At 37.0% G+C, this 27,700-nt stretch overlaps 1 protein-coding gene across 5 annotated transcripts in view; it reads right to left on the bottom strand.

The window, feature by feature from the left end:
* RAB28 (RAB28, member RAS oncogene family) overlaps window positions 1-27,474 on the bottom strand; it is a 66,745-nt gene extending 39,271 nt beyond the window's left edge. For all 5 annotated transcript variants that reach the window (XR_012628636.1, XM_074865787.1, XM_074865786.1 and 2 more), the window contains exons 1-4: window positions 27,213-27,474; window positions 19,729-19,825; window positions 14,399-14,487; window positions 5,463-5,592 (exon numbers count right to left, since the gene is read on the bottom strand). Coding sequence is in view for 4 of the 5 variants with exons in the window: in XM_074865787.1 (XP_074721888.1) it covers window positions 5,463-5,592; window positions 14,399-14,487; window positions 19,729-19,825; window positions 27,213-27,290 (394 nt within the window). In the remaining variant the exon portion in view is untranslated. The remainder of the gene's footprint in view (window positions 1-5,462; window positions 5,593-14,398; window positions 14,488-19,728; window positions 19,826-27,212) is intronic.
* Between the last annotated feature and the right edge of the window lie 226 nt (window positions 27,475-27,700).

Here is a 27,700-nt window from a genome sequence, read left to right on the forward strand (position 1 = left end):
CAATTTAACAGTACCATAATTAAATAAATCACTTTGGCAGTGATGGTAGACAGCACCATTAATATTAAGCCAAGCATGATTTAGGATCAAAATCTTGCAAGAGAGATGCTTTCTCAGATAAGCAAGGTAGTTTTATCACTCAAAAATGTGTCTGTTTCTAGATTGCTCCCATCCCTAAAGTAATACAGACCACATTCTGACACTGCATTGGAAATATATTATTATGGTGAATGAAAGATCATTTTCACCTGTGATTTTCCCTTTCATTAATTTAAGTTTCTTGTTAAAAATAATTCTTAAAAGTTTCCCGACCATTGAAATAAACAAATCCATAAGACTGCAATTTTCTATTAATCTTGCGAGTTTGCTGAGACAAACATTCTATACATATTTTAAAACAGGGTAGCATTCTACATTTATTCAAATGAGTTGGTAAATTGACCGTAGCACAGGACAAGGTTTTCTTTTTAAGGGAGTCTCTACATGTAAGTAGTTTACCCTCCAATCCCAGGAGCATGTGTGAGGCTCAGGTGACTGGACCTGCTGTCAGGCATACAAGAACTTTAGTTTAATTAGGCATAAGACTCAAAAGAACAGGGGTCTTTGCATTTGCTCCTCAATGCTTGTCTTAATTACAGGTGAAGGACCTAACAAGTGCAAGCCCACAGGAAACAAGAACAGAAAACAGCTGGAGGAAGTTGGGAGGGACAAGAGAATGAATGTATAGTTCTGAATTTTAATAAGCCAGAATCCAAACATGAGTATTAATGAAGAAATTTTCTGAGTACAACTGAGGAGACTAAGTATATAAGGCAGTAACAGAGTCCAAAAGCAGACTGCGAATGTCCTGTTGCCAGCCAGATTCACATTAGTACATAGTACACCAAACATTCATTCGTATCTGGGCTGGAAAATGTTTCTTTCTGCACTCAGATAAGATAGGTAAAAACATTTTACGTTTTATGTAAATGCAAGCTAAAGGGTACACTAAAATGTAACCTTTAAACTTCGCACTGTAACAGCATACCACTTCCTGTTCAGAGATAGCACTCCAAGATCAATTAATCATGGCTGAGACGAACTAACCGTCAACATTCTTAATTAGTGTTGATGCATTCTCCTCTGTGCCCTCATCTGTCATGAAGACTGTTTAAAAATCTGAGTTATTAGTCTTTATTGAGGAGTGGATCTGGTTAATATCTCTAAGAATAGAAATCATTCATCCATCCACTATACACTGGTACCTGATAATTCCTACCCCCTATAGAAGCTACAGATAACCACTGCCCTAAGACCATCTCGGTAGCTATAAATCAAAATGAGTGTAGCTCCTATGCAACCTGGGTTAATTTTTGTTTAAAATATATCCGCTGAAAATGTTGGTACGACACTTGAGGAGACTGCTTATAGATTAGTGCAGAGGAAAATATATAAAGTAGTCAAGGTAGAAAGGAAAGAAACACATCAGTCATACAAAACACAGTAAAACCTCTCTAATTCACACTACTAGAAGATCCATTGCGATTACTGAACTTTGTCAATACCAAATTTAAGCCAAGATCCCAAATGCACAAAACACAATTCATTCGCTTGATAACTATAGTTTCATTTCTATTACACAATATAAGTCAAAGTATTTGACAGCAACATATCCATAAAAGTTTTAAGTTACCGCATTGAAACTCAAAAGCATTTGTTAGTCTTAATAAGGTTTACTCCCCTGTTTCTGGTACAAATGAAGTGGTATTAGCAACCCAGAAATAAGCACACTTCAAATATACTTTGTATTAAATAAGATTAAAATACCACAAAATAAGTTACAAGGAAAGGTGAATTTAAGATTCAATGCCAACTGTAAATTTTAGGATTATTAAGATCTTATGACTTAAAATTAATATGAAAAAGAAAATTTCTACACTAAATTTTACAGTTCCTTTTGTTGTTTACCAAACACACAGACAAAAAGCTATGGAAAGACAGAGAAATAACTGAAAATCAGGCATAAATGTGGGAAGCAGCTCTGGGCAAGATCTTGACTCAAATCAGTTTTTTACTTTCTCTGACCAAACATGTAGGTTAGCTTATGGAAAAAAAAAAAAAAAGTGTGGGAAGGAAGAAGAAAAATAAATCTAAGCACGTGGAGGAAGATAGTCACCTTAAATAAAGTACTGTTTTCATAAAGGAGGACTGCATCTCTGAAGCTCTTGTTCTTCCAATAATTTTTAATAAATTAGTGAGCAATGACAGTCCTTCATCTTAGATAATCCTGAATAAAAAACAAAAGAGGAAAAACACAAAAAAAGAAGAAGAAAAAAAGAGGGGTGGGAAGGTCCAGAATTTAGGAGATCTCAATGAATACTACTGTACTATTTTCAAATAAATTTCTGATGGATGAGAGACTGGAGACTGATTGGAGCTTTGTATGTAGAAATCACCCTTCCAATGTTTCATGAGTAAATATTACTCTCTTACAATCACAAGAGGACATTTTAATAAATTGCCACACTCTGAAGTTAATTATCATGCTTTAAACAGACACAGTAGCTTACTGCATTCATGCTTCTAATCTATTGCAAAGTACAATAAAATAGTCAAAACTAGCACTGATTCATTTAAATCAGCACTGAACAATTTCAAATTTGGTGGAATACTGAAGAAATTCCTGCAAGCCTAACACATTTTACAGAATGACTACAAATTGATACAAAAAACACTAACAAATCATGCAGGTTTATAGATAATTTAACAATTAGTACACAATTATGCACCATATACTACTATACCTGATGTAATTTGCTTTCAATGACAAAGTTACCCAAGGAAATTATTTTTATCTAATAGAATTAATGTGTTTCATTTCAGTTTTCTATATTACATTGTGAAGAAAAACACTGCTGTTTTCTTCCAAGCTTTTCTTTTTTAAACTATAGCTTTATTCCTATTTCTGAAGCACTACAACAGAGATCACAGGTGTATTTATCCCAAAATGGTAAAATACACATTTCTTTCAGACAGTATTAGTAAGTGAAAATGGTCAAATGAAAGACTAAGTCAAGCTAAGTATACTTAAAAGAGCAGCATTAAATTTAGGCCAAGGTTTCAAAGTGGATTGTTTCAGCTGGGCTTTCAAATTCTTATCTAGGTATCTAAATACTGGCCCAAGGCTTTCCAGTTGCTATGAATGAAAATAAGTGCATTCTTGGCAATTTTTTAAAACTTTTCTCAGAAAGAACATTAAGTGTTAGAGTAACTTGCCTGTAGTTATAGACGTTTCTAGTCTTTGAGCATACCTGGATATTTTCCTAAAAGACATGTATAGCTCAAAAAACAAGTACAATCCTGAGACAGACTCTACTGACTGAAAGCATTTCTCCTGTATGATGTATGAGGTCAAAGAAGTTCATCAATTCATCAGATGGCTTTTCTTGGATTTAAACCTATTATTGCTCTTGCATTGCAATCAAGTGTCTTATCAGTGAGTAAAGAAGTTGAGCTATTCTGAACATAGTGATTCCACCCAAAGATTAGTACTGTTAGCTTTATCCTTTCATAATATACAAGAGTCAACACCATGCTCCTATATACTTACCTTGTTTTCTATTTATGTAACAAGAAGAGCCTGACTACAGCCACCTCTCACAGGCCATTAAATATTGAGGTGGAAGCCTTCCTAGATATTCTTCCCCTATTATAGAATTCAGAAAAGCAATACAGTTCTAAAAGCTTAATTTTTATCATGCTGAAACAAAAATAAGGCAAAAAAATGATGTCTATGAACAGCATTCCCTGAATACTCAGTATGTGCAACAACAACAAATACCCTTAGGATCACGTGAAAGAAACAGTTTGATTTTTTTCTTCATACATAGCTTCTGAAGGAAAACAAGGTAGCAAGCACATTGTCCCATCAGCTGCTACTTTCATAAAATGAAAGCCCTTTCACTAGTCAGTGTCAGCATTTATCTGGAAACTCACCTGTGAAACCATGTTCTATTTACAGATGTGCCCAAGGAAATATTTGGATTTTAAAGCATTGCAGGCATGTATACGAGAAAAATATACATACTTAAGGTATATAACAGAAATAAAACTTCAAATGGAAACCAGTGCCTGATTTTCTACCTCTATGGTGTCATTGCAGCAAAAGAACATCATTTATCCTATGTTACAGTGTATCTTACTGTAAATACTTCACAAGATTTGCAGAACTCCAGCTAGGAAGTCCAATTTGGGGTCAAAATATAAATCAGTGAAACATATTTTTCATTTGAATTTCAACAGAATCTGTATTATTGACTCTGGTCTGCTAGAGTACAACACTGTCTATGTTACACTTTTAGAATTGATATTTATATATTGTAACTCTAAGAGCTTCTCTATTTTCTTCCCAGAAAATATGTAGTCTTTCATAATTAATACAAAATGTTACAGCATCACAGTAGCAACACTACAGTTAATGATTTTGAATGAAAATGTTGTCTCTACATTGTTTTCAAATGCTTTTAAAGAATACTAACTTGCTGGATGAGGTCTTTTTTTCAGGTTTGTTCATGATATGGACATTGTGACATGGGCACTAATTACCTGGAAAGTCAAAAAAAATCAAATCTCTTTTTTGTTGTTCAAATAAATACATTTACACTCTTTAAAAAAATCTGTATCTGCTTCCACCACTTTGTTTCTAAAATTTCTTTATGTTGCTTTTATCCTCTTCAACAGAACAAGGGTAAGAGCGCCAGGATCAAGACCTCAGATACGCTAATAAGGATATTTCTGTAAGATTTCTTAGCTGGAAATGTGGGAATTTGGAATCCATCTAATTGGGAAACTAACTAGGTGATGGTTATTTAAAGCAGCATACTTTGGTGGTCAGAAGAAAACCATTATATCATACTTAAGTGATCAAAAAGAGAACAAGTTAAAAAATCCCCAAACAGGAAATGCATAACCTCGTGCAAAAACTGACAGCATGCAAAAAAAAGCCTAATAATCAACTCATAAATATTATGCCTAGTGCGTACTGTACTTATTTTAGATAATATATACTAGTAGTTAATTTAGCAGTCTCTTGACATAGAGAACCATGAAATATACCTGTTATTAGATGCAGAAATGCTTCCCAGTTCTCCATTCTAGATGCTTGCCATGGCTATATCCCGAAGCTCTATCAAATTCAGACATGGGTGAGCGAGATCTCTCTACTCCTGTGTGCTGCTCTCCAAGTAAAGAAAGCACAGGCAGACAGGCTGCAGGCTAGGCAAAGCATGATGCAGCAAATCCCTCAATCTAACTGCCCACAACCAGAATCCTGAGGTACACCCAAATATGTCATCTGTACGCAGCAACAACACACAAGACAGTATTTAGTTTCATTTTACTCTAGATATATATATCCTGTGCCATTATGTCAATAGAGTAACATCCAGAGTATATCAATTAATATTTAAGTATGAATAACTTACTTTTATTTCCAACCAAGGCCACAAGTGGCTGTGTTTCTGATTCTTCATTCACTTTTTTTACCACATTATACCAGTCTTCTAAATTTTCAAAACTCTGGCCATTGGTAATATCATAAACCAAGAGAATACCCTAAATAAAAAGATATATTTAAAATGTTACACGTTGTAAAAATATTTTAACATGGTAAAATTTGCATCAGTCTAAATTGTTATTATTATCATAAAGTAGAGCATTCACAAATAATGGCATTGTATCTTTTGAGGAATAATTAAAGGAATTATAAGTTTCTGTAATAAACACATTTTGTTACAGTATTTCTCCTGCATTACATGTGTTCCAAATTCAGATGCTAACTGAACTACAAGGGAAGAATAAAAAATGGCAATTCAGTAAAGAGCACAATCAGGTATATTAGAAATATTCCAAACGGTATATGCTTTATGAAGAACCAAAAAAAGCACTTCACACTAATAGTAAGATAAAAATCACACTGGAGAAGGACTTTTATTTTAGCTAGTATTGTTAGTAGTTTCACTGTTCTCTTTTTGAAAAAAATGAAAAATAAAAGCAGTTCAATTGTACATTTCTGCACATGTCATGTTTCTGCCTTCCTTTGGGGAGAAAAGACAGATCCCTTCTTTCACTGTTGTAGAAGACAAGAAGTACTGGCAAGCTTTAAACTTTCAAAGGAGAAGCTAAAGATGTGGTCAAAAGTCAAAAAGAAGGGAGCCCCATCTATTCCAGAGGTTTTGGGCTAGGCTACAAGTAGCAAATACTCAAAGCAGACACTACTGAGGGATCCTCAGAGCTAATATCCAATATTATAAAGCACAGACTATTAACAGCCCAATGTCCACCTTCTTCCCTCCATAATTCTAGAGATCAGCTCTCACAAATCACACTTTTCTCAATTACGGAGTCTTCCATCCCTGCTTTCCACTACACCCTAAAAAAGTAAGTATCTTGTAAATGAGGAATAAAGTCAGAAGTGGCTTCTGTTGCACTTGTTCCCATGGAGTTCACATCTGGAAAAAAAAAATAATCCCTGCAACTGCACGCTGTTACGCACATGAAATTTTCACAAATATTCTAAAAAAAACAATACAATGCATACAAAATTAGCTGGTTCAATGACCCACTGTCAATAGAAAAGATTTTTCAAGTTTTTTCAGGCATTTGTCTGGGCCCAGCTTTACTTGATAGTTTCATCAGGAGTGTCTTGGATCACGGAGAGTACACACTTATTAAATTAATTTCACAGATGACAACAAACTGGTAGAGACTGCAAGATTATTTGAGGAGAGTTCAGATTATATGATGAGAAACAATCTAAAAATAATAGGATGCAATTCGATAAGTACCATGACAAGTTCAAAGGAAGCAATACTCAACTGCACAATAGGAAACATCTGGCTTTGTAGTAGGTTCTATACAACAGGATCAAGAAGTTATAGTAGATCACAGTTGAATATGTCGAGCTTATTTTGTAGCAAAAAGGCAAATATCACACTGGCATGAAACGTTCCAGGTGAAATAATGCATCCAGCTTTGGACATTGAATGTCAAGAAAAGGGTAGACTACAAGAGACCAGTAACAATATCAGAGGTTTAGAAGTCATGACTAACATCAGAACATTGAAAAAAATGGACTGTTTCAATAAACACAAGACTGATGGTAGGCATGATGATACTGGTAAAAGTTTCAAGAGAAGATAACAGGAGTTCTCTTTTTATATGCTCTCATACATAGTCTGCAGATGACACTAAATTGAGAGGACCAACCAATATGCCTGAGGGCAGGGCTACCATTCAGAGGCATGTAGACATGCTCAAGGAATGAGTGGGCGAACAGGAACCTTTCAACATTCAACAAGGACACATGCAAAGCCCTGCAGCTGGGGAGGAATAAACAGTAAAGGCTGGGGGAATTCACTGGCTGGGGAGCAACTGAAAATGACCTGCAGGTCTTGGTAGACCTCAAGCCACGTATGAGCCAGCAATGTCCCCTAGCAGGAAGGATGGCCAACGTGATCCTGGACTGTATTAGCAGAAGCACTGCCACCAGACCAAAGGATCTATTCCATTCTATTCAGCACTTGTTAGATCATACATGAAGTAACACATCCAGTCTTAGGCCCCTCAAGATGTCAATAAAGTGGAGCAAGTTCATCAGAGGGACACCAAGATGATCAGATGCTGGAGCACTGAGGAATGAGGAAAAGATGAGGGAACCAGAATTCTTCAGCATGGAGAGGAGGTGGCCCTGGGAGGACCTAAAAGCAGCTTTCCCATACCCATGAGGAAGCTATGAAGGAGGTGGAGCCAGGCTCTTCACAGTAGTGCGTGGCAGGATGAAATACAATGGACATAAATTGAAACAAGAGAAGTTCAAACTAGATATAAGGAAAAGATTTTTCACCATGAGGAGTATCAAGAACTGGATAAGCTGCCCAAAGAGGTTGCTCAGTCTCCACCCTTAGAGGTTTACAAGAAGGAACTGGATAAAGCATTGAGCAACCTAGACCCATCTCACAGCTGACCCTACTTCGAGCAGGAGGTCTGACTAGAGACCTTCTGAGATCCCTTCCACCCCTGAACTTTCTTACCATTCTGTAATCAATACAACATATAGCAATAGGTTCAACTTACAGCAAGAAGATTATAGCAAGGGCACATAATAGAAAAAAACCCCAACATGTAGACAATGGCAAAGCTCTGAAATACACCACCTTCAGGGATAGCAGAGTCACCAACACTGGAGGATTTCTGAAGGTTGATAAAAACAAAATAGACATTATACAGGTATAGCTTTAGAGGAGGGCAACAGATCCTACTGAGATCCCTTCGATTCCTATTTCTCTATAACAGCAATACAAATCTATCTCTTTTCATCCAATGTCATCAACTCCTTGGCAAAATGAGTTCTTACTCCTCATATTTATATGGCTGCTATTAATTTCTGAGGAACAGTTTTCACCAGTTCCTTCAAGGAAATTAAGAATTATGACACCCATCTTTTCCCTTGCTATCTTTCCTACTTTACTAATCAAATCTAATATTAAACATTCACTTCCCTCTTCCAACTTTTGTACAATTTATTCCTTAATATCTTGCATTTCTGTTAACTTCTGGCTATTTCTGTAACTACCCAAATGCCTGTGCATGTATATATCTGTCTTTCATAATATAAGCCTTGCACTAGGAAGGACATGGTGATGTTACTAAATACTCAGTAGAAAAGAAGAAACTCAACCTGAAGGACAGGTACTGTAGAGGTTAAAAAAAAACAGATATAAGGCTGAAAACTGTAAATGAGAACAAGCACATGGCATGCTTCTTTCACCAGTGGTCACGTTCTCCCACCAGCTTGCAGAAAAGCAGAGTACACTATCTAAACCATATTCAGCACTGAGGAGTTTAATCTGAGTTAAATGTAAGACAAAGTTAACAGAATCCGAGTATTTAAGGTTGGTCAACTGTTTCTAACTAATTCTTCACCAAAATGCTACTCTGCCACATGTCCTAGTCAAATGCAGCCTACCTACATCTTTGGAAGAAAGGGTATTCACAGTGCATTTACCATCAAAGAAATCATTGAACCAAGTTTGCGACTAGAGCTCACCTATCTTCCTTTCGGTCCCCTTCTCCATGATAAAAAACATTGCCTCTAAAGCATAATATTTTCTTAAGCATTGTTTTTTTTTTTGATTTTGTAAATATTTGCTAGACTTAAGAAAGAAAGATGGCAAGTATGACATCTTAGAAATGCAAAAAAAAGGCAGCATAGCATTCAGGTCATAAAGAATACTTCTTGCTTAGATTTTTGCCGCAATAGCACTCAATAAGCAACTTGGTATGATATAGATAACTAATGAGTGACTAGTCATAACTCCACAGCTAAAATTTATTTCATCTTTTTTAATTAACAGAGACCCCATCATTGCTCTCACAAAAATACATATTTTCCACATATTTACAGTATATGGAGTACAGAACAAGTAGATAGTATAAAAGTTGCTATTTCCTTATTATGCATGAGGAATTAAGATGGAAAATTAACACTGGCCTTTTTACACAAAAGTAGCGCGTTTCCCTGCCATGAAAAAGGTTTGAAACACATGGCAGACAACTTGCCAAGAACAGCACGTTAATTCTCTAGTCTCCAGCAACGTGGCAAATAGTTCCTGCTTGCATAATTGCACTCTACTAAGAGAGACATTTTGCCTATGCTAGTGCATATGTGAATGCTTTTTGTTTTGGAATTATAGAGTATTTTCAAAAATAGGTCACTGGAAACAGAATATTGCAGAAATGATTTGCTGGCCTCTGGAGAAGCTAAAGTCTGCAGTACTCTTATTCTATTAAAAAAACAATTTATGAGGTAGCGTATGGCAGCTCTTAAAGATACTTTAAACTAGATGTGTGGGTAGGGACAGCAATTACAGGTAAGAGATGGGAGCAGTTTTGAAATATTTACCACGCAAACAGCAGCGGTGTTATTATACAGCAGAACTGCTATTATGAAGTGTTTTAACCAGGCAATATATTCACACTAGACAATCAACATATAAAAGGTGTCAAGTTTATGTCAAGATTTGGCACAATAGAAGAAAGCTATAGAAAACACTAATTAAAAACATATGTTTTCTTCTTCAGGTTTATGTTCAGCTGCCCTCAACCCTATGACTGACTTTAGTCTGAAGGAACTAAATTACCCTTCAAATTTTCATGAATATTCATTAAATATGTCAGACCAAAATTCTAATTTTTTTTTCTAGTCACAGAATATTCATTTTAGCAAAGGGCAACTTCATTATATCTTGCGCATCTGCAAAAATGCTGGTTTTACAAGCAAAAACAGTTTACAGTCTACATATACTTAACTTGTTGTCTTCACTGATACTGAGGATATGGTCACTCAAATACACACGATTGAGTTGCCCTAATTGAATGAGCTACTGTCTATCAGTTCATCTGTGGTAACTGACTGAATGATGACTCTTAGCCTCTCTCAGTTCTGAGATTTAACCATTTTTAATCAACACTGACAGAAAGCTGTTTATGAGCACCTTTTATGTATAAAAATCAAAGACCTCTTCTTCCCCTCCACTTGCAGAGTTCTTCTGACCCATCAGTGAAATTCAGCTACCAACACAGGATGTGGCAACTACACTGTTCTGGATGAGCAACACCAGAGAAAATTCAGGGGGTGAAAAAGCAACTGCTTCAAGACACCGAGTGAACTGCAATTTCTCCAACTGCAACCACGCAAGCAAATTAAGGAGGTTCTCATCCTCAAATCTGGCATTCATATTTTAAAACACAGCACAAGAAATCAGGGATCTCAGTCAATAAATGGCCCCTTAACAGTAACTTAACCAAAAGATCTATCCTAGAGAATTGATTCAGCTCTCATTCAAAGAGAAGGAAACCTCCAGTGGCAAGATTTGCTGCAAAGTACAGATGGATGTTCCACTTACTCCTCCTGGTATCCTGATCAAATTTCAACTGAGCTCAAGTGAACTGTAGGCTGTAGATAACCTTTTCAGTTGCTGTAGATTCTCAAAACTTCCATCTCCAGCTGGTTGATATTATTTTATAAGTAGGTCTACTACACATTTGGATTTCTGAGCAGAAAACCAAGAATTCAGCCACTTGTGATTTCTGAATCTCACGATAATCGAACAAATGAAGTCTATACAAGGCTACGGGCATCTGCAAATACTGGATAAAGGCATGATGCATACTATAGGCATGCTGCAATCTATTCTACACATGTCCTTCAAATCTGATTTAGATTTGGAGAGTACATGCAGACGAACACCATTTCTGCAACAGATCCGCATCACCTACTCTGTGTGTATGTGTACAGCTTGTGTACTTTACAAACAAGATGTTTAAAATCCCAGCTGCACCATACACGCTGACCAAGTGCAACACACCATAGGTACACATACTTCTTTTGTAGCAACCTTTGCTAGAGTTACTGCAGTATTTTAAAGGCTTTAGTTGTACTGGGGAAGCCAAAACTGAACATAGTACTCCAAATGTAGCCTCAAAAATGTCAGAGAGGACGATAATCACTTTCCTTGATTTGCCTACTTCATTCTTACTAATGCAGCCCAACATTTAATTAGCTTTCACTGTTGCAAGGGTGCATTGCTGACTCCCATTCAAATGGGGTTTTTCTTCAGTAGGACCCCCGCCTTCTTTTCTCCAAAGCCATTTCACAGAATGACCTGAGGTTGGAAGGGACCTCTAGAGGTCATTTGGTCCAATGCCCCTGTTCAAGCAATGTCACCTAAAGCCAGCTGCCCAGGACCATGTCCAGATGGCTTTTGACTATCTCTGAGGATGGAGACTCTACAACCTCTCTGGGCAATCTGTACCAGTGCTTAGTCACCCTCACAGTGAAAAAGTGTTTCCTGATGTTGAAAGGGAACCTCCTGGGTTTCAGTTTGTGTCCATTGCCTCTGGTCCTGCCACTGGCACCACTGGAAAGAGGCTGGGTCCATCCTCATTGCATCCTCCCTTCAGGTATTTATATATACTGAAAAGATCCCCCTGTGTCTTCTCTTCTCCGGGTTGAACAGTCCCAGCTCTCTTAGTCCTTCCTCATATAGGAGATGCTCCAGTCCATTAATCAGCTTTGTGGCCCTTTGCTGAATGCTCTCCAGTTGATTCCTTGACAGCTGATTTCCAGCCTGCATAAGGCTATCCTGTCCCGGGTGCAGGAGTTTGCATTTATCTTCACTGAACTTCACAATATTTCTGTGGGTCCATTCCTTCAGTTGGTCATGGTCCCTCTCAGTAGCACCCCTATCCCTCCAGTATATTGACTATTACTCCCCAATTTGGTGTCATTTGCAAATTTACAATGTTTTGTTCCATTGTTCAAAGAATTAATAAAAGACATGACCCCAGTACCAACCCCTAAGGAATACAACTTATAACCAGGCACCAGTAAGACACCGAGCTATGGACCATCTCCCTTTAAGTCCAGCTGTCCATTCAGTTTTTCAGTCACCTTATGGTCCCGCCATCCAGTCTGTATCTCTACATTTTGTCTGTAATAATATTATGGGAGATTACATCAAAGGCCTTGCTGAAGTCAAGGTAAATGACATTCACTGCTCTCCCCTCCACAGAGCCAATCACCTAACCACAGAAGGCAATCAAGTTGGTTGGGCACACTTTACCCTTGCTAATTCCATGCTAGCTCTCTCCAATCACTCTCTTGCTGCTTTGCTGTCCATTCACAGGAATTTTTATAAGTACTTAAAATTATTTTTCCTTCTAAATAATCCTACTTGTTCTACTTTATCTTTCCTCTTTTTCTTCTACAAAGCTACAGGTGTTCAGCATGAAATAAGCTTCTGCCTAGAAACAAGTTGAAAGCAGTGCCTTTCTGAATTATAATGGTGTTTCATGAATAGATGAAAATAAAGATAGTTTTACATGTCTTTAACAGGTGCTGTTACAAAGCTAATAGAAAAGTGTGTTACAATTCAGCTTTGATGATAAGAAGCCTATTATATACATTGGCAATACATGCCAACGATGCGAGAGAGAACAGCCATTAGTTCATTAAAAAATTAGGGTTAAAATGAGGGTTGGGAGAGGATTAAATCAGAAGAGACTGGATGCAGAGTTTTATTGTTAATGTGCTCAGAATGACTAAAAATCAAACTTTTGTAACTTTAGGCTTATTGATACCAATTTTTTCACTACTTTGGGGCACTGGTATTAACTTTTTGTCCTATTATTGCTGATAAGAAACTCTTAAATTTATCACCAAATTCAATACAGGAAAAGCTACTAGCCTTTCATTTCCTTCATTGAGTTTACTTTGGGCATATGGCAACGATTTGTGATTAATCAAATTCCCTCTGTCATGGAAGCTACTTTCTCCTGTTGCTTGGAAGATCTTTAACAGGGCAGCAAAATGATTTTTATTAAAAAGTAAGAAAATGCTATAAAACAGACACAACAGCTAAAAACATTCAGACATTTTTGGAAAGTGACAAAATGTTAAACTGACAAGTTTGTCTTTATCCTGTTAACTAATAAATTCTAATCTCCTTAACTAGCCATTCCTGTGCCATACTTATTAGTACAAAGTTTCTGTCCAATAAGTTTTAGGATTCCATATTCCTATTGCTTTAAGTATTGGGGGAAAAATAGGTGCATTTGTTTTCTTTTCAGATAAATATAACATTATAGAATAAAACACATTATGCATATTGTTGTCATTACAAACCCCAAACTAAAAAACAGTACATTTTAAGATCACTCATGTTAAGAAGTTCAGCGTATAGTACATCCTCTTAAACCATCTCATAACTCAGATTCTGTTATAATATTTAGCTCTTACTTAATCCTACCATTCACTTCAGGTTGCTTAGTTAACCTCAAGATAAGATTAATTTTCATTGGATAGGCGTTCTGCAAAAATATTTAGCTACCTGGTTGCCTCCTTTTGTTTGCCCTCTTATAACCCCAGTTGCATGTATGAGTTTAACGGTGTAGGATTGCTCTTAATTTCCTCCTTCTACTTTCTCCCCCCAGGAGGCATCTGTTCTAAAAGCAGCCACTATATCTACCATGTGGATATCCAAATACCCTGTACTATTTACTATGATTGCTTTTCTTAACTCAAGACACAAAGCATGGAAACATACATCTGTTCTTGAGAGTTATTCAGATCTACAAATGCTCACCCTTGTTTTGCTTTTTAAGCAGCTCTAAAAAATTAACTACATACCAAAATTAGATTGATATTAATTTAATATCAATTAAGTTTACGTTAAGCAGAGAATCAACATTTTTGAGATCTACAAAACAACCTGTAAGATATATAAATAATTTTAGACACAAAGTTTCAATGAATTTTATATAATTACTATAGATAAAATTATCATCACTTATACTGTACCTGAGCTCCATATATATATTTATCCAGCATTTTGCCTCCTATTGTTTGCCCCCCTACATCCCACACTTGAAGAGTAACATTCAAATTTCCTGAAAAAGAAAATGATACAGACATTGTGTAACCTGGAAAATTTAGATACAAAAAAAATTAAAAATATATTATCACAGCAGGTAGTACAGCTCTAGCATATCAACAGTAATAGCTTTTTACAAGTATACAACACATAGTAACTAAATTTCAACACCAAGATGACTGTATCATTTGGAAAAAAGTCACCTGTGTCCAGCTAAGTCATTAAGATGCAGTAAAACTCTAGCTAAATATTAACATATTTAATATTAAGAGAACTGGAATTGCATAAAGTATAACATTCCTGACTAGAAATTATGTAACATTCTTCACTGAAGAAACATGAAAACTTTACAGAAAAAGTTCTATAGCGTGGTACTTGGAACTGAAAGGTAATACAATTAATGCCAACTTAACCACATTATTTCATACTCTGTGTCCCTCTCCCACTCCAAATTTTCTTTACAAATCTAGAAGCAGGGAAAATCTGCACAGTAATTGTATTTTGGTAGTGATGCTCTCAGTACAAAACAGCTAAAGATTTATATAGCTGACAGATTTGAAAATGGAAATACTGACACATATCTAAGTTGAGGATGCAAACTATGATTATTTCCTCCACCCACCACCCCAAAGCAAGCAACTAAATTTGACATGATTTACATAATTTCATCTTCGAAGAATCTGCACCAAGAATAGTTCTTCCTTCCTAAAGTCTCTAAACTATGTTGAAACCGTTAACAGGTTTTCAAAAACAAAGTAACAAAAAAATCAGTGCAAATACAGAATATCTAATATCCTACAAGTCATACCTATTTTGCAAACTAATAACTCAGAAACCCACAGACTAAACATACACAGCAGTATATGTCACCACATGCATACAAACATATTAGTTTGGCTCATTTTGCGTGGTGAGAACTGTTCAAAACTGTACAGATTACCCGGAAGCACCAAAATCTGATAAAGTCTGATGAAAATTCTTCTAATCTACATAGATCTCACATGACTTACATGTTAACAACAATTCTACATACTCACAAATAATCATAACTGCCTATAAATTTTATTCCTAGATTTAAAAAAAAAAATGCAACAAATTCCACATCATGATAATTGAGCCAAGTGAAAAAGAACACAATATTTTGGGCTGCTAAGAAAGCTAAACTCTTAATTCAACTATTTTATGTTATTAACAACCTTATTTTACACAATGTGATCCATTCAGCTATCAATTTATAACTAACACACTCACATCAGTTATGCAAGTGTGTGTGCTCCATGAAAATATATGCCAGCACTCCGTGAATATAAACAGCAAATTAGAACTGTATAGCTGAATATATGCTACTTGTGGTATTAAATATACCACATTATATTTTTATGATGCGTCTTGCTTTAATCTGGTTAAAAGCACAGATTTCCTAAACTGCTACTTTGGTGTCAAATATATAAAGATGAATGTGAGACAATCTATTCACAGTACATTTGAGCTACAGTGAGTTTTATCTACTACAAAGATAAAGAATTTCTAGAGGGAGCTTAATAAATATATCATAAACACTCCAGTTCAATAAAGGCAACCTTCCACAGAATAAAGCGCTTATTTGTTTTCACAGCGCATACACTATGTATTAATTAATTATTTTTAAAGCTTAGAATGTAAGTGATTGAAAACAATGCAGGCAAGTCTTCCATAAAACATGCCGTGGATAAACTGGTCAATCCACAGTCTGAAGTAACTATGCATCCTCAGTGGGTAATCAAACTAAACATGCTCAAACGCTCACCATGCTGCAGTATTCCACCTCTAACAGGTTGTATGTATTCTACTGGAAATGCACCATGTCATTCATGCCAGCTATTTGGAAAAAAAGCTTTATAAATATTACCACTTTCAAACTCAACAATTTTCAAATGCTTAATTTTCTGTTCAAATGCTTTAAAAAGTTTCTAACTTCATTCTTCCTCCTAAGAGTAATAACCATGCACAGCATACTGGTCTTAGTATCTGAATAACGTATGAAATCATCTGAGAAACTTTAATGCAGGAAGTTAAATCAAATGGTCTAACAGTGACTGTTCAACTTAAAAATCTACTATTATGAACTATTCAGTAACAACACAAAAAAAGAAACCAGGGAAAAAAGGTTGGAATGTTCATTTAAGGTGAAGTAGTTCTTAAGTAAGACGTCACCAACTCCTGAATTCATGCTGCTCACCTCCAGTGCAAAATGCTTCATTCTCCCTTTTTTTCAGTTAGGTCCTATAATATTTGCTTTGTGCTCGCATTGATTTGGAGGGAGAAAGAAGGATGCTAGGATTATCCTGACCGAAGGAAAAACTCTGGACAATTTGCCTAGCAAATATTTGATTAACAACTATGATAGTAGCACATGAAGTTTTCTGCAGAGTTTGAAATCTATTTTTTCACAGATTTAAGAGGAACATACAAACTGGAGAATGACAACAAAACAAAAATAAACCAAGCATAGTAAGACAGTTCTGAAAAACAAGGTTAACATACCAATAAAAATAACTGAAGAATCCCATAAATATATAATGTACTACACTGATAAGGAACAAGAAAACACTAGCACTTCTTTACTCTGTAGAAAATGCATACGAGTGCAAAGTTAAAATAACTGAGGCAACACAGTCCAGGTATCTAGACTGTTTCTGGTACGAACTGAAGCCACAGAGCTGATTCAGTAGTGGTTCTGCAGAAGTATACTTGGTGTGTTGGTTAACCTTACTTAAAGTGCTGCACAGTCAAGATGGAACTAAAAACACAAGTCTGCCCACTTTTTGCACTGACAACTTAAAAAAAAAACCTTTAACAGAATAATCCTGTTTACTGGTCTGTACCCACAACCTTCCTAAAAGTATTTGACTATGGCTCTTAAGAATCTCTATCAGCAGACCCTCTGACTAACAGATACGCTATTTAAGCAGTAAAATCTACACTGTGGTTGCATCCAGACTATACAAGATACAGCATCAATAAATATACTGAAACTGATTTGCATTTGAAAAAATATTTTGAACAAGCTGCATGAAGAGAATTTGTCAACAGTTGAACACTCAAAGTCATATTGTTCAAAATTAATCAAAGGTTTTACTATTTGTATTAAACTATATTGTTTTACCATGCAAAATATTTTTGTTTCACTGCAAAACTGCACCAGTTACTAAAACAACTGGAGAGAAATACAGCTTTTATTTTAAAAAATAAAAAAAAACCCAAACAGGAAAATAGTACTTTATTTTACAAGCTAAAATGTATTTTTAATGTGGCCTAATATAAACTTCTGAGCAATTCTAGAGATCAGTAATTTTACCTTCTGAAATCTCTGCTTGCATTTAAAAAAGAAAAAGAAAATTCAGATACTGAACCATAGCTATTAATCAGTGCTCCTACTAAATAAATGAAATCAAGGCTTTTCTTCCTATTTATATACACATTACAATTTCTGTGCAGTGGTATGAATTAACATTTCAAGTAAACATAGCAGCTCTGCAAACCCAGAACTAATCAAGAAATTAGAAAAATCCGCTTACTTAAGTAATGCTTCCCATTCCAGTATTTAGCAATTTTATCTCCCTCCCTTTTCTCTTCCTTCCCTCTCACTCCCTACCACCAGTTCAGTTTACCTATAAAACACAGAAATCCATATATACCTAAACATATATATAGGCACAGGCAAAAACAGAATGACTATCTACAGAAAAACACTTCTTCCTGAATATGAAGACATTCCATGAAAGTTATTATTTTGTTAAAGATGAATGAGGAAAATAGATGTACAGACTTTGCTGTTGTTTTGGTGCTATTTTCATCTACATTCTGATTTTATTACAAAATAAACTAGAAGAAATTAAAACATGAATGAATCAATAGTTGATAATTTTCCAAATTTTCTACTCAAGAAGAATATTTAGAATCCCAGTAATGTACTAATAGCTTCTGTATGCTTAACAGCTGGAAAAAAACTTGCAAAATACAAGTTCTCAGCATGCACACTGCATGATTTGTGTACACATTCCATCTGCAAGTACTGCTGTTAAGTATTATGCACACTGGTATTTTTAGAGCCATGAGCACGACAATAAAAAAATTATTCTGTTGATTTTATGGAGAAATAAGCACTGAAATTTGGTACTTTATCACTCACCAGATACTAAAAAAGTACAGCAAAATGGCCAAATCAAAATAGTGAATGCAGGAATAGTCTGAAAAGATTATTCTGTTTCACTTAAGAAAATATATAAACATAATCAAGAAATTATTGGCAATGTAATTTTAACAAAATAAGTTCAAGAACTACGTATTTTCTTATAACTTCAGGTTATAGCTAAAATGCTTCATTTCTGGGTTTGCTTCCCTTCCCGCCCTCCACAAGGAAAAAAACACAGAACTACAGAACTTGCATAAATTTTATCAAATCTCACTATAACTTTTAATAATTACACACACTTTTTCTAGCTTCTTCTGATTTCTGAAGCCAGAAGAAAATGCATTTAATAAAATACTTTCACACTCAGAAACTGAGCAACCACCAATCAATGAAAAGACTTATTTCAAACCCCCAATTGTTTGGAGACAAACTTCTACCAGTGACTATTCTTTTTTAATTATTTCTTTGCATTTTCCATGCAGTGTGCTGCAACTGGCATCTAAATAGTTTCTTTGCCGTCGTGAAGTGAAACATCTTGAATGCTCAAACTGTATTTTTATGAGTGCCGAGGGACCCTAAATTTTAGTGGTCTATTAAATGCCAGCAATTTCATGCTGCCTTGCATAAAACAGCATTCACATATTAGAGCACTGCGATTCCATAGCTGCATTATGCTTCTCTTACACAACTCAAATACAAGTTGTGTATTTCATTTTAAAAAAATATAAATCTATTTCTTTCAAAGCACATATACTTTCTCAATTAATATGTTTAAAGTTCCATTTCATTGTTGCGTGTTACACTATCCACATGGACAGCGAGTACACTCAAGTAGAGATAACAAAAATCATGAATACAGATAGCATTCCTTTTATTTTAATTCAGTGTTTTACTTAAAGATATACATTACAAATGTATAACCCTTTGTCACCTGGCAGGAACAAAGTTTTCTCTGAATAACCTAATTTACTTTGCCATAAAAAGCACTGCACTGAGCTTATTTAGTATACATAACTTTGAAGAATCTGTTTCTGCAAGTCTTACTGCTGCCAAACCTTTTAGTGTCAGTTTTTATTCTCTTACCTGGCAATATTATCCTTTTCAAGAAGAAGTCCAGTCCTATGGTTTGTTTGTACTGTTTTCCAAATGTTTCTTGGGCAAAACGTGTGGCTAAGGATGTCTAAAACAGAACAATATCAAATTAAGTTGTAATTTTAAACAGCAAAAAACTTGATGTCAAACCAGAAGTATGAAATACAGTTAAGCACTTTTTCAGCCAATGCACGTTGACAGTGTTCACAGATTTGGATTGACAAGCATTCCAGCCAACTTCAACATAATAAGAGGAGGTGGCAAAGGCTACTAACTTATGCAAAAATAAGCAAGACGCGTATTTCCTTTGTATTTCAAAGATACTGTGATATTCATATTACAAAACATTAGAGAGATTTAAATGAGGTATCATTAGTATGCTCAAATTGACACAAATCTAAGTGACCCTACCCATACCTGAAGAACTTACTATTTTTAAAAGCATTAATTTCCAAAATTAGGGTCTTTCCCTCGTACAGAACACCATGACCCTAGACCAACTTTCTGGGAGGGAACAGAGATCTGCACAGTGCAGAGTCCCACAGGGGCTCCAAAATGTGGCAGGATTCCTGCCACTGTGCATCAAAATTTCAGGATAAGGGGTTACATGAAGTCTAAGATAGGAAGAGTACTTTCTTTTACACAGAAAAAAAATAAACTTATGTTAAGAATGCACATTTGCAGAATCATTCCTTTAAGTAGAACTTTGGAAACTTATTTCCTCAATTTCTATTTTGTGGATTTATGAAAGTAGACCAATACACTGTTAACCTAATAATCAGCTTTTCCTACATACTGCTAAAAGGATACACAACTAACTTCCATGAAGTAATGAAGCAGGGCATTTCTATTCCTTCATTAGCCATTTCAGTTCTCCATACAAGGGGAAAAAAAAAAAAAGGAAAAGGAAAGAAAGAAAAAAATAAAGAATAAAAGCCCCACAATCTAAGGTAAAAAAAAAAAAAAAGGAAAGGAAAAAAGAGATGCAATTATAAAGAATACAAAAGTTTGCATTGTGGAAAAAATTAAATACTATATTATTAAAAATTAATGTTACATAGATAAAATAGATCCTACATCAAATTAGTAACGTACACTTACAAATGTCTTGTTGACATGGCATCTGAAAACATAAAAACAAAGTAATTGCCGGAAAAAAATCTAAATATGCGTTTACATATCTAGGGGAAAAAAAGCCTAACAGCCTCACAAAAACTTTACACTGTCTGAGAAAACTCAAAATGAGCAAGAAGGAATTTTTCTTGTCAGCTTTTTGCTCACCGAGACCTGAAGACATGTGTCACATCAATTGTTATTAGAAATTGCTGTTAGAGCACATTTAGTTAAAAATCCAATAGCAAAATAATGCCAATAGTTCTGAAAAATGAGAATAGGCAAATTCTATTAATAGAATGGTTATAACAAAGATCTAAAGTATGCTAATAATGTCAAATGTACACAGGAGGAAAAGGTAATTTACTCTTTTTTTGCATGAAAACATGATCACCAGAGCTCCAGCATTAAAGCTCTAGTATGAATAGGCAAACATTTATTCAACTATTAAATAACCTGTGAATAACAGAAGACTTACTGTTTTCTTGTTTCTATATCACATTTATATTCCTATCACTGTCATACATAGATAATAAATGGTATTTTGATATCAGACAATATGTTTAGAAAGCAATCCAAAAAATTCAGTTACAGACTATGGCAACGTTTTCATTTACTTCACTGAACTCAAGCCCTGAGAGGATTAAAAATAAATAAATAAATGGGGGAAAAGCGGGCAAACTAGAAATGGCATGAATATGCTTATACATTTACATCACTGTGTAAAGGGTAAAGACCACAGAGGATGAATGGGGAGAAGATTCATCTGCCTATAGCTATGAGACAGTAATACTAACAACATGCACAAAATAAAATTCAATACAGATTTAGACTGTAGTATTGAAAAAGTCAGTAGAACTGATTCCTTTAGCCACAATAGTTAGCATGTCAAGATTACAAACACATTCTTTTTAATCTGTCATGTCCTTAAAGATGTAGATAAGAATAAGAACATTGCAGGAATACACCATATATTCCTCTCCTTGTAGATAAGAACAAGAACATTGTAGGAATACACCATATATTCCTCTCTTTGAAATTTTCCTTTTCAGAAAAGTAACCAGTACCCAGAGCACAGATTAAAATGTCATCGGACTATATCATAGTGTTCTATATTCTCCAACACACTAATTTAGATCCTCATTAAATAAGCAACCACTCCCTTCTTGTTTTAAGGGCTCAGTAAATATTAGCTTTATCACTCTGTGACACTCAATATTCCCTGAGGGCTTCTAGGGGTGTTAGTAAAAATAAACAACACACGTTCAATTAACAGCCAACCAATAAGAGCAGCAAGTAATCAACAGCATGGTAAAGTTCTCTTAAACAGTTTTCCTCTACTGTGCTCTTGAATGCAAAGGAATTTATAGCAGAAAATCATTGACTAACTCCTTTTTAATTTTTTTTTCTAATAAATGTTAGAGCTCAAGGAAGGTGTTGGATTACCAGACTAGAGTCCTCTATTTATTCACAGAACAAGCGTTTATCCACAAAATACTAAGAGCAACAGTTCAAACTTCTCCACAACAGTAAACAAAGAAGTTATGTCAATGCATATTCAAGTACCTCTACAATGCAAATACTCCCTCAATCCTAAAATTTTTCTCTGCCATGCTTGCCATAAAAGATTCTGCATGACAGTTTTGCCTGTAAGGATATGTTGAGTATAATCCACGTAAAAAGTAACCAAAGTTAAATAATGGTTCAGTAGAATTGTAGCTGTTAAAAATAAATAAGTGATCAGTGAATATTTTTTAAAAAGATTATGCTCCATGCATAAAATTTCAGCCATTAGAGATCAGAGGATCGTATGATATCAAGAAGTCCTCGTTTCCTTCACATCTCTACTAAGACAACTAGGCCACCAACTTTGATAGCAACTTTCCATTGGACCCGGTTTAGCAGGTTCACACGTTTATCTTAAATACATCAAAGCAAATCTTTACATGCTGTTCTGAATAGCAATACACTATTGACAGTTGGTGTTACAAACTCCCTCCTTTCAGACAAAAATATGCCTGTCTTTGGGTTCTAACACAGAGCAATCAAGCCAGCAGTAAAAAATAATACATAAAAATCACAGTTGTCTAAGTGCAAAATACAATGGGATATTTGGGGAGGTTTTTTGGAAACAAAGATGCAATTAAACCTCACAGGAGAGGCAAGACAATTTCTTGCTTCTATTTTTCAATGTCAACAACTCAGTATAAACTCCTGGCATGCTGTTCCTAAACACCTACATACCAAGTAAATAGGAAAAAAAGCAAATTATTTATGAAATAAATTGAAGAGTCAATAAATTGAAATAAACTGAAAGTCAAACAGAAAAAACAATGACAGCCAGCTCTGACACTGACTACTCACCAGGACAACACAGAAACTTGTAGACAAAACCCTGCCAATGACAATTCTTTGAGTAAAATCCTATAGAAGAAAGCTTTCAGAAAGCGATGCCAAAGTGTAGTATCATAGTTGTAAGAAAGAAAAACTAAAACCAAAATTCAGTGGGATGCAAGCACATAGTTCTGAAGCCACGAGTTTTCCTTCACATACCAATTTTACCAGCCAACTGAGAATCCACTTTCCAAAAGGCAATATGTATCTATCCCTTCCCTCACTCCCTTCTAGAGCGTCCATACCATTCTCCAAGCACAGCAACATTTACCTCTCTGTCCTGTCCTGTAACCACTGGCAAGAATTTTAAGACAGACAAAAAGAAACACTAGGCTAAATAATGAAATTCTTTAACTAGCATAAAACCACATAACCATCCAACACAAAGAATTTCTCACTGAGAACAGTCCAGCTTGGGGGGGGGGGGGGGGGGGGGGGTGGTAGTATTTTGTAAACAAGGAAGTAGTTCTGTTATCTGAAGCTAACTACTGATGTAATTTCACTGAAAAAAAGAGAAAATTATCAAGGCTTTTTTGACATTAGACATGGATCTACGAAGCTAGGCCAATCTGCACAGGACATGACCCAAGCTTCGACTTGCAAGACTGAACAGTGACAACAATGTTTTTGCCAACATTGATGAAGAATTGGCACAATGCTTAAAAATCCTGCATCGTAAAAAATCCTAAAGCAAGCAGGCCACCACTCTGTTTCCCAGCCAACATTTTAGCTCCTGCAAACTCCCACAACAGGTCGAGCATTTGGTCTTTCGTTTTCATCATCTATTGTTAAGAGGAGAAGGAAACGGTAGGATGTTTCTGTTACCATACTTTAGTCCCAGCTGCAACAGAGAGCAGAAAGACAGGACCTCGGCTGCTTTGCTTCTCCTGCACACCTATTTTTCAGGACCTCCCTCCCCATGAATAGCTCCAAGATTGGCTTCCAGAAGCCCAAACCAATTTGAAACAGTATCAAATCAGAGTAATTATAGCTCAAATCAGCATCATTAGATACTTCAATATTAAGCCCATCTGTGCACAGCAAGAGTAGAAATATCTGGATCACGTCACTTTTTTCAATCCAAACTAGTACTACTGGTTTATTTTAACGGAAAATCATTTTGGCTTGGGAAAAGTGGGTTGATTTAAAACCTAGATGCATAAGGCTGCTGTGTGTATATATGTTCCTTCCTGTAATCAAAATCAAAGAGCCAACTGCTATTAATAATTGCTGTTTATTTTCATCTCACATTGTCCCCACTTCCAATTTCTTTTCAGATTGTTTTCCTAGTTTGTCTAGTTCATGAAAATAATTCTATATTATTATCTTCTTACTAACCAATCTTGTATCTCAATTTTTTTTCAACAATTTACCATTTCCTTACCTTCTCTATTTTACCCTAATACTTTTTCAGATTCTACTCTGTCTCACTCCTCTCATTACTTCTTCCCTTTTTACTCTTCTCTCCCTAGAGCTTGCTCCAGCAATGCTTATTCCTACCCTTAAAATTCTAAGTATCCAATTATTCATTCAACCACCGCAAAAGAATGAATAGAAGCACAACATTCCTTCCTTGCCTCACAGATAGAACAATTCCTAGTTAGTGGAAACACAAATATTACCCTTAGCTTGAACTGACACTGATTTTTTTTTAAACTGCTACCAAACCTTGCACAGAACCTGAATCACATTGCTTCTAAACAACCGGCAAGGAAAAGAAAGCAAGTTTACACCTTCAGCCAGCTGACTCACAAAGATGTAAATTTTTTTCCCTGGAGAACTGAAGACCAGACAGCCCCAGTTGAGGTAAAATCTTCTCCTTTTTTTTTCTCCTTTTTTTTTGGCAGGTGGGGGAGCAATGGAAAGAAGTCAAATGTGAACATCTCACACTAAACACAAGACGCAATATTTCAAAGATATATTCCATTATTTCCTACACTCCTCCTGTTCAATGATCCCAGGGACAGAGGAAGAAAAAAAACAATGTCTCGCACAGTAAATATGAGGCTAAGTATGCATGTGTGTAAAGACCAGCTGTGAACCAGATGTGAGGCAGGCTGTTTAGATTTGAAAACATATAGACATACGTTTCAACAAGTAAGCGGAACGAGTAACCAACAAAGGAGAAGAACCTCAACAATTTAGTCTTCTGAGGTGCTTGAAATAGCACTAGGTACATTTTATCCTTCCATTCCATGACCCAATCACTTCTTTATTTTTACAAGATCTTACAATAAATCTATTATTGCAAGTGTTTGCTGCTAGGCCATCCCGATGGCTGGAAGAAGCCTCTATTACAGCATCATCTAGGGGGGACAGAAGGAAAAGCAGCCCACCACAGCATAGCTGCTGCTCATGCAAAATAAACTGCACTTGAAGCACAGGGTTTCTAGAGCCAGCAGGAGATTCAGTGAGTGGCAGCTCCCGTGTGAGATGTAGGAACCAGCAGGAATATACATCAAAACTCAAGAACGCTTGAAAATCCATGTTTGGTGAGAGGTCTTGCCACAAGGTGCTGAACAGCAGTAGTGAAAGAATTCCTCAGTCTGAATGGAAAACTCCTGGGGAACACTACCAGTGAAACAGCACTTCAGCTGTCAATCCTGTGCATTTATTATGCTCTCATCACATAGTCGCCTTGGAATTGCCCACCTATTGACTCAGATGAATACAATACCATTCAGTCTAGGTTTAGAATCGCTGGAGACAAAAAAAATGTTTTGTTTCTTCATAGAGCTCTGCATAAGTGAGCAAAACCATGCATGTACTTTCACTAAGAGCTTATTTCTATTAATGACAGGCAGCTCATTTAAACCACCTCTAAAAATATTTCTGCTTTTCATATGAACTGTGAGGCAGGCAGACTTTCTGCCTCCCAGCATTTTCAAAAGTTAGTGATAGAGGAAAAACTGTATTCTTCAAATATACAATAAAATTACTATTTTCTGTTATATCTCACAAAAGGATTCAGGCTACGTATGGCAACAGATATGTTCACATGTCTACAGTAAGAACAGTGACTATTGTAATGGGTAAGAAAGCGGCCTCTCTTTTGTCACCTTTGGTTTCTCTTAGCCAAAATTTGACTTTCAAAAAGACAACTTGTTCTTGAACAAACTTTTATAAATAGTACTTAATTATGTTGATTATAGATAGAAAACAAAACCATGAAAGTCACAAACAAAAATTAAATTGATCCAAAATTTCCAAACTCTGAAAGAGTAACTCGAATAGATGCAAACTGTTCTATCCACCTCAGGAGGTCATTAGCTCTGAAGTCGAAATGAAGAGAGCCTGGAGACGCAGCTATGCAACCGCCCCTGCCCGTCGTTTCGGCGGGAACCGGGAATTCACGTGCTCGGCCCCGACGCCGGCCCCGGTCCCCTCCCGGGCACTGCCAGCCACTGGGAACGACTTGGGGCTAGCAACTCCAGCCGGAATCACCAGTGCGCAGTCTGCAGCGCACGGGGTTCAGCGGGACACTCCATACCAGGCAGCACCACAGTAATTACGAGATTAGCCAGTCCTTTTATTAAGGCTCACGAAAATGGGATTAAAGTCGTATTGTTGACCAAGCCTCCTGGGGTGCCGCGAGGGTAGGGAAACCCCGCTAGAGGGTTTCACTGCCGAGCACGGAGCGGACACAGGCGACATCGGAGCAAAGAGCCGCCGGCCGGGGAGCGGCGAGGGCCCGTGCCGGCTCTCCGCTACGCCGCCACCCCACACACGCAGGGGAGACAACGGAGATGGAGAAGCGCAGGGCCGGGAGCGAAGGGGGAGCAGTCAGCCGGCGCCACGCCGCCGGCCATCGCGACGACGGCAGCGCGATAGACTGGGAGCCGCCGCGGGCTGCCCCCTCCTCAGCGGGAGGGCCGAGGGGAGCGCTGAGGGGGAAGGCCAGGAAGGGGGCTCGGGGCACCGCGGCGACGGAGAGGAGCGGGGCGCTGCCGGCGAGGGCCGGCACTGACCTTGCCAGTGGTGCCGTCCCCCAGCACCACTAGCTTGAGCTGGCGGTCCGGACTCTCCTCCTCCTCCGAGTCCGACATGGTCCCTACGCCCCCGGCGGGGAAGGAGAAGAGGCGGAGGGCAGCCGGGAGGGACGGGGTGCAGGAGCGAGAAGGGGAAGGGGGAAAAGAGCGAGTGCCGCGCTCACAGAGCCGGCAGCGCTGCTGAGGCCGGAGCCGCCATCTTCCTCAGTGCGCCCGTCGTCGCTATGGCCCGCACGGGACGAAACCAAGGAGAGAGCGGAGGGAGGGGGAGAGGGAGGCTCGCGGCCGGGAGCTACAGCAACAAGTCCAACAGTCGCTGCGGGCGCAAGCAGGGGGCACCCGCGACGCCCTCACTTCTCCCGTCCGTCCCCCCCCAGCGGCCGGGCGAATGGTTCAGGCCGACTCTCCGCTACGCGCGGCAGTGGTTTAGCCCCGGAGTGCCGCCCCGCCAGGTAACTAAGGGCCGT

Source organism: Strix uralensis, chromosome 4 (genome assembly GCF_047716275.1).
Source record: "Strix uralensis isolate ZFMK-TIS-50842 chromosome 4, bStrUra1, whole genome shotgun sequence".
Classification (NCBI taxonomy): domain Eukaryota; kingdom Metazoa; phylum Chordata; class Aves; order Strigiformes; family Strigidae; genus Strix; species Strix uralensis.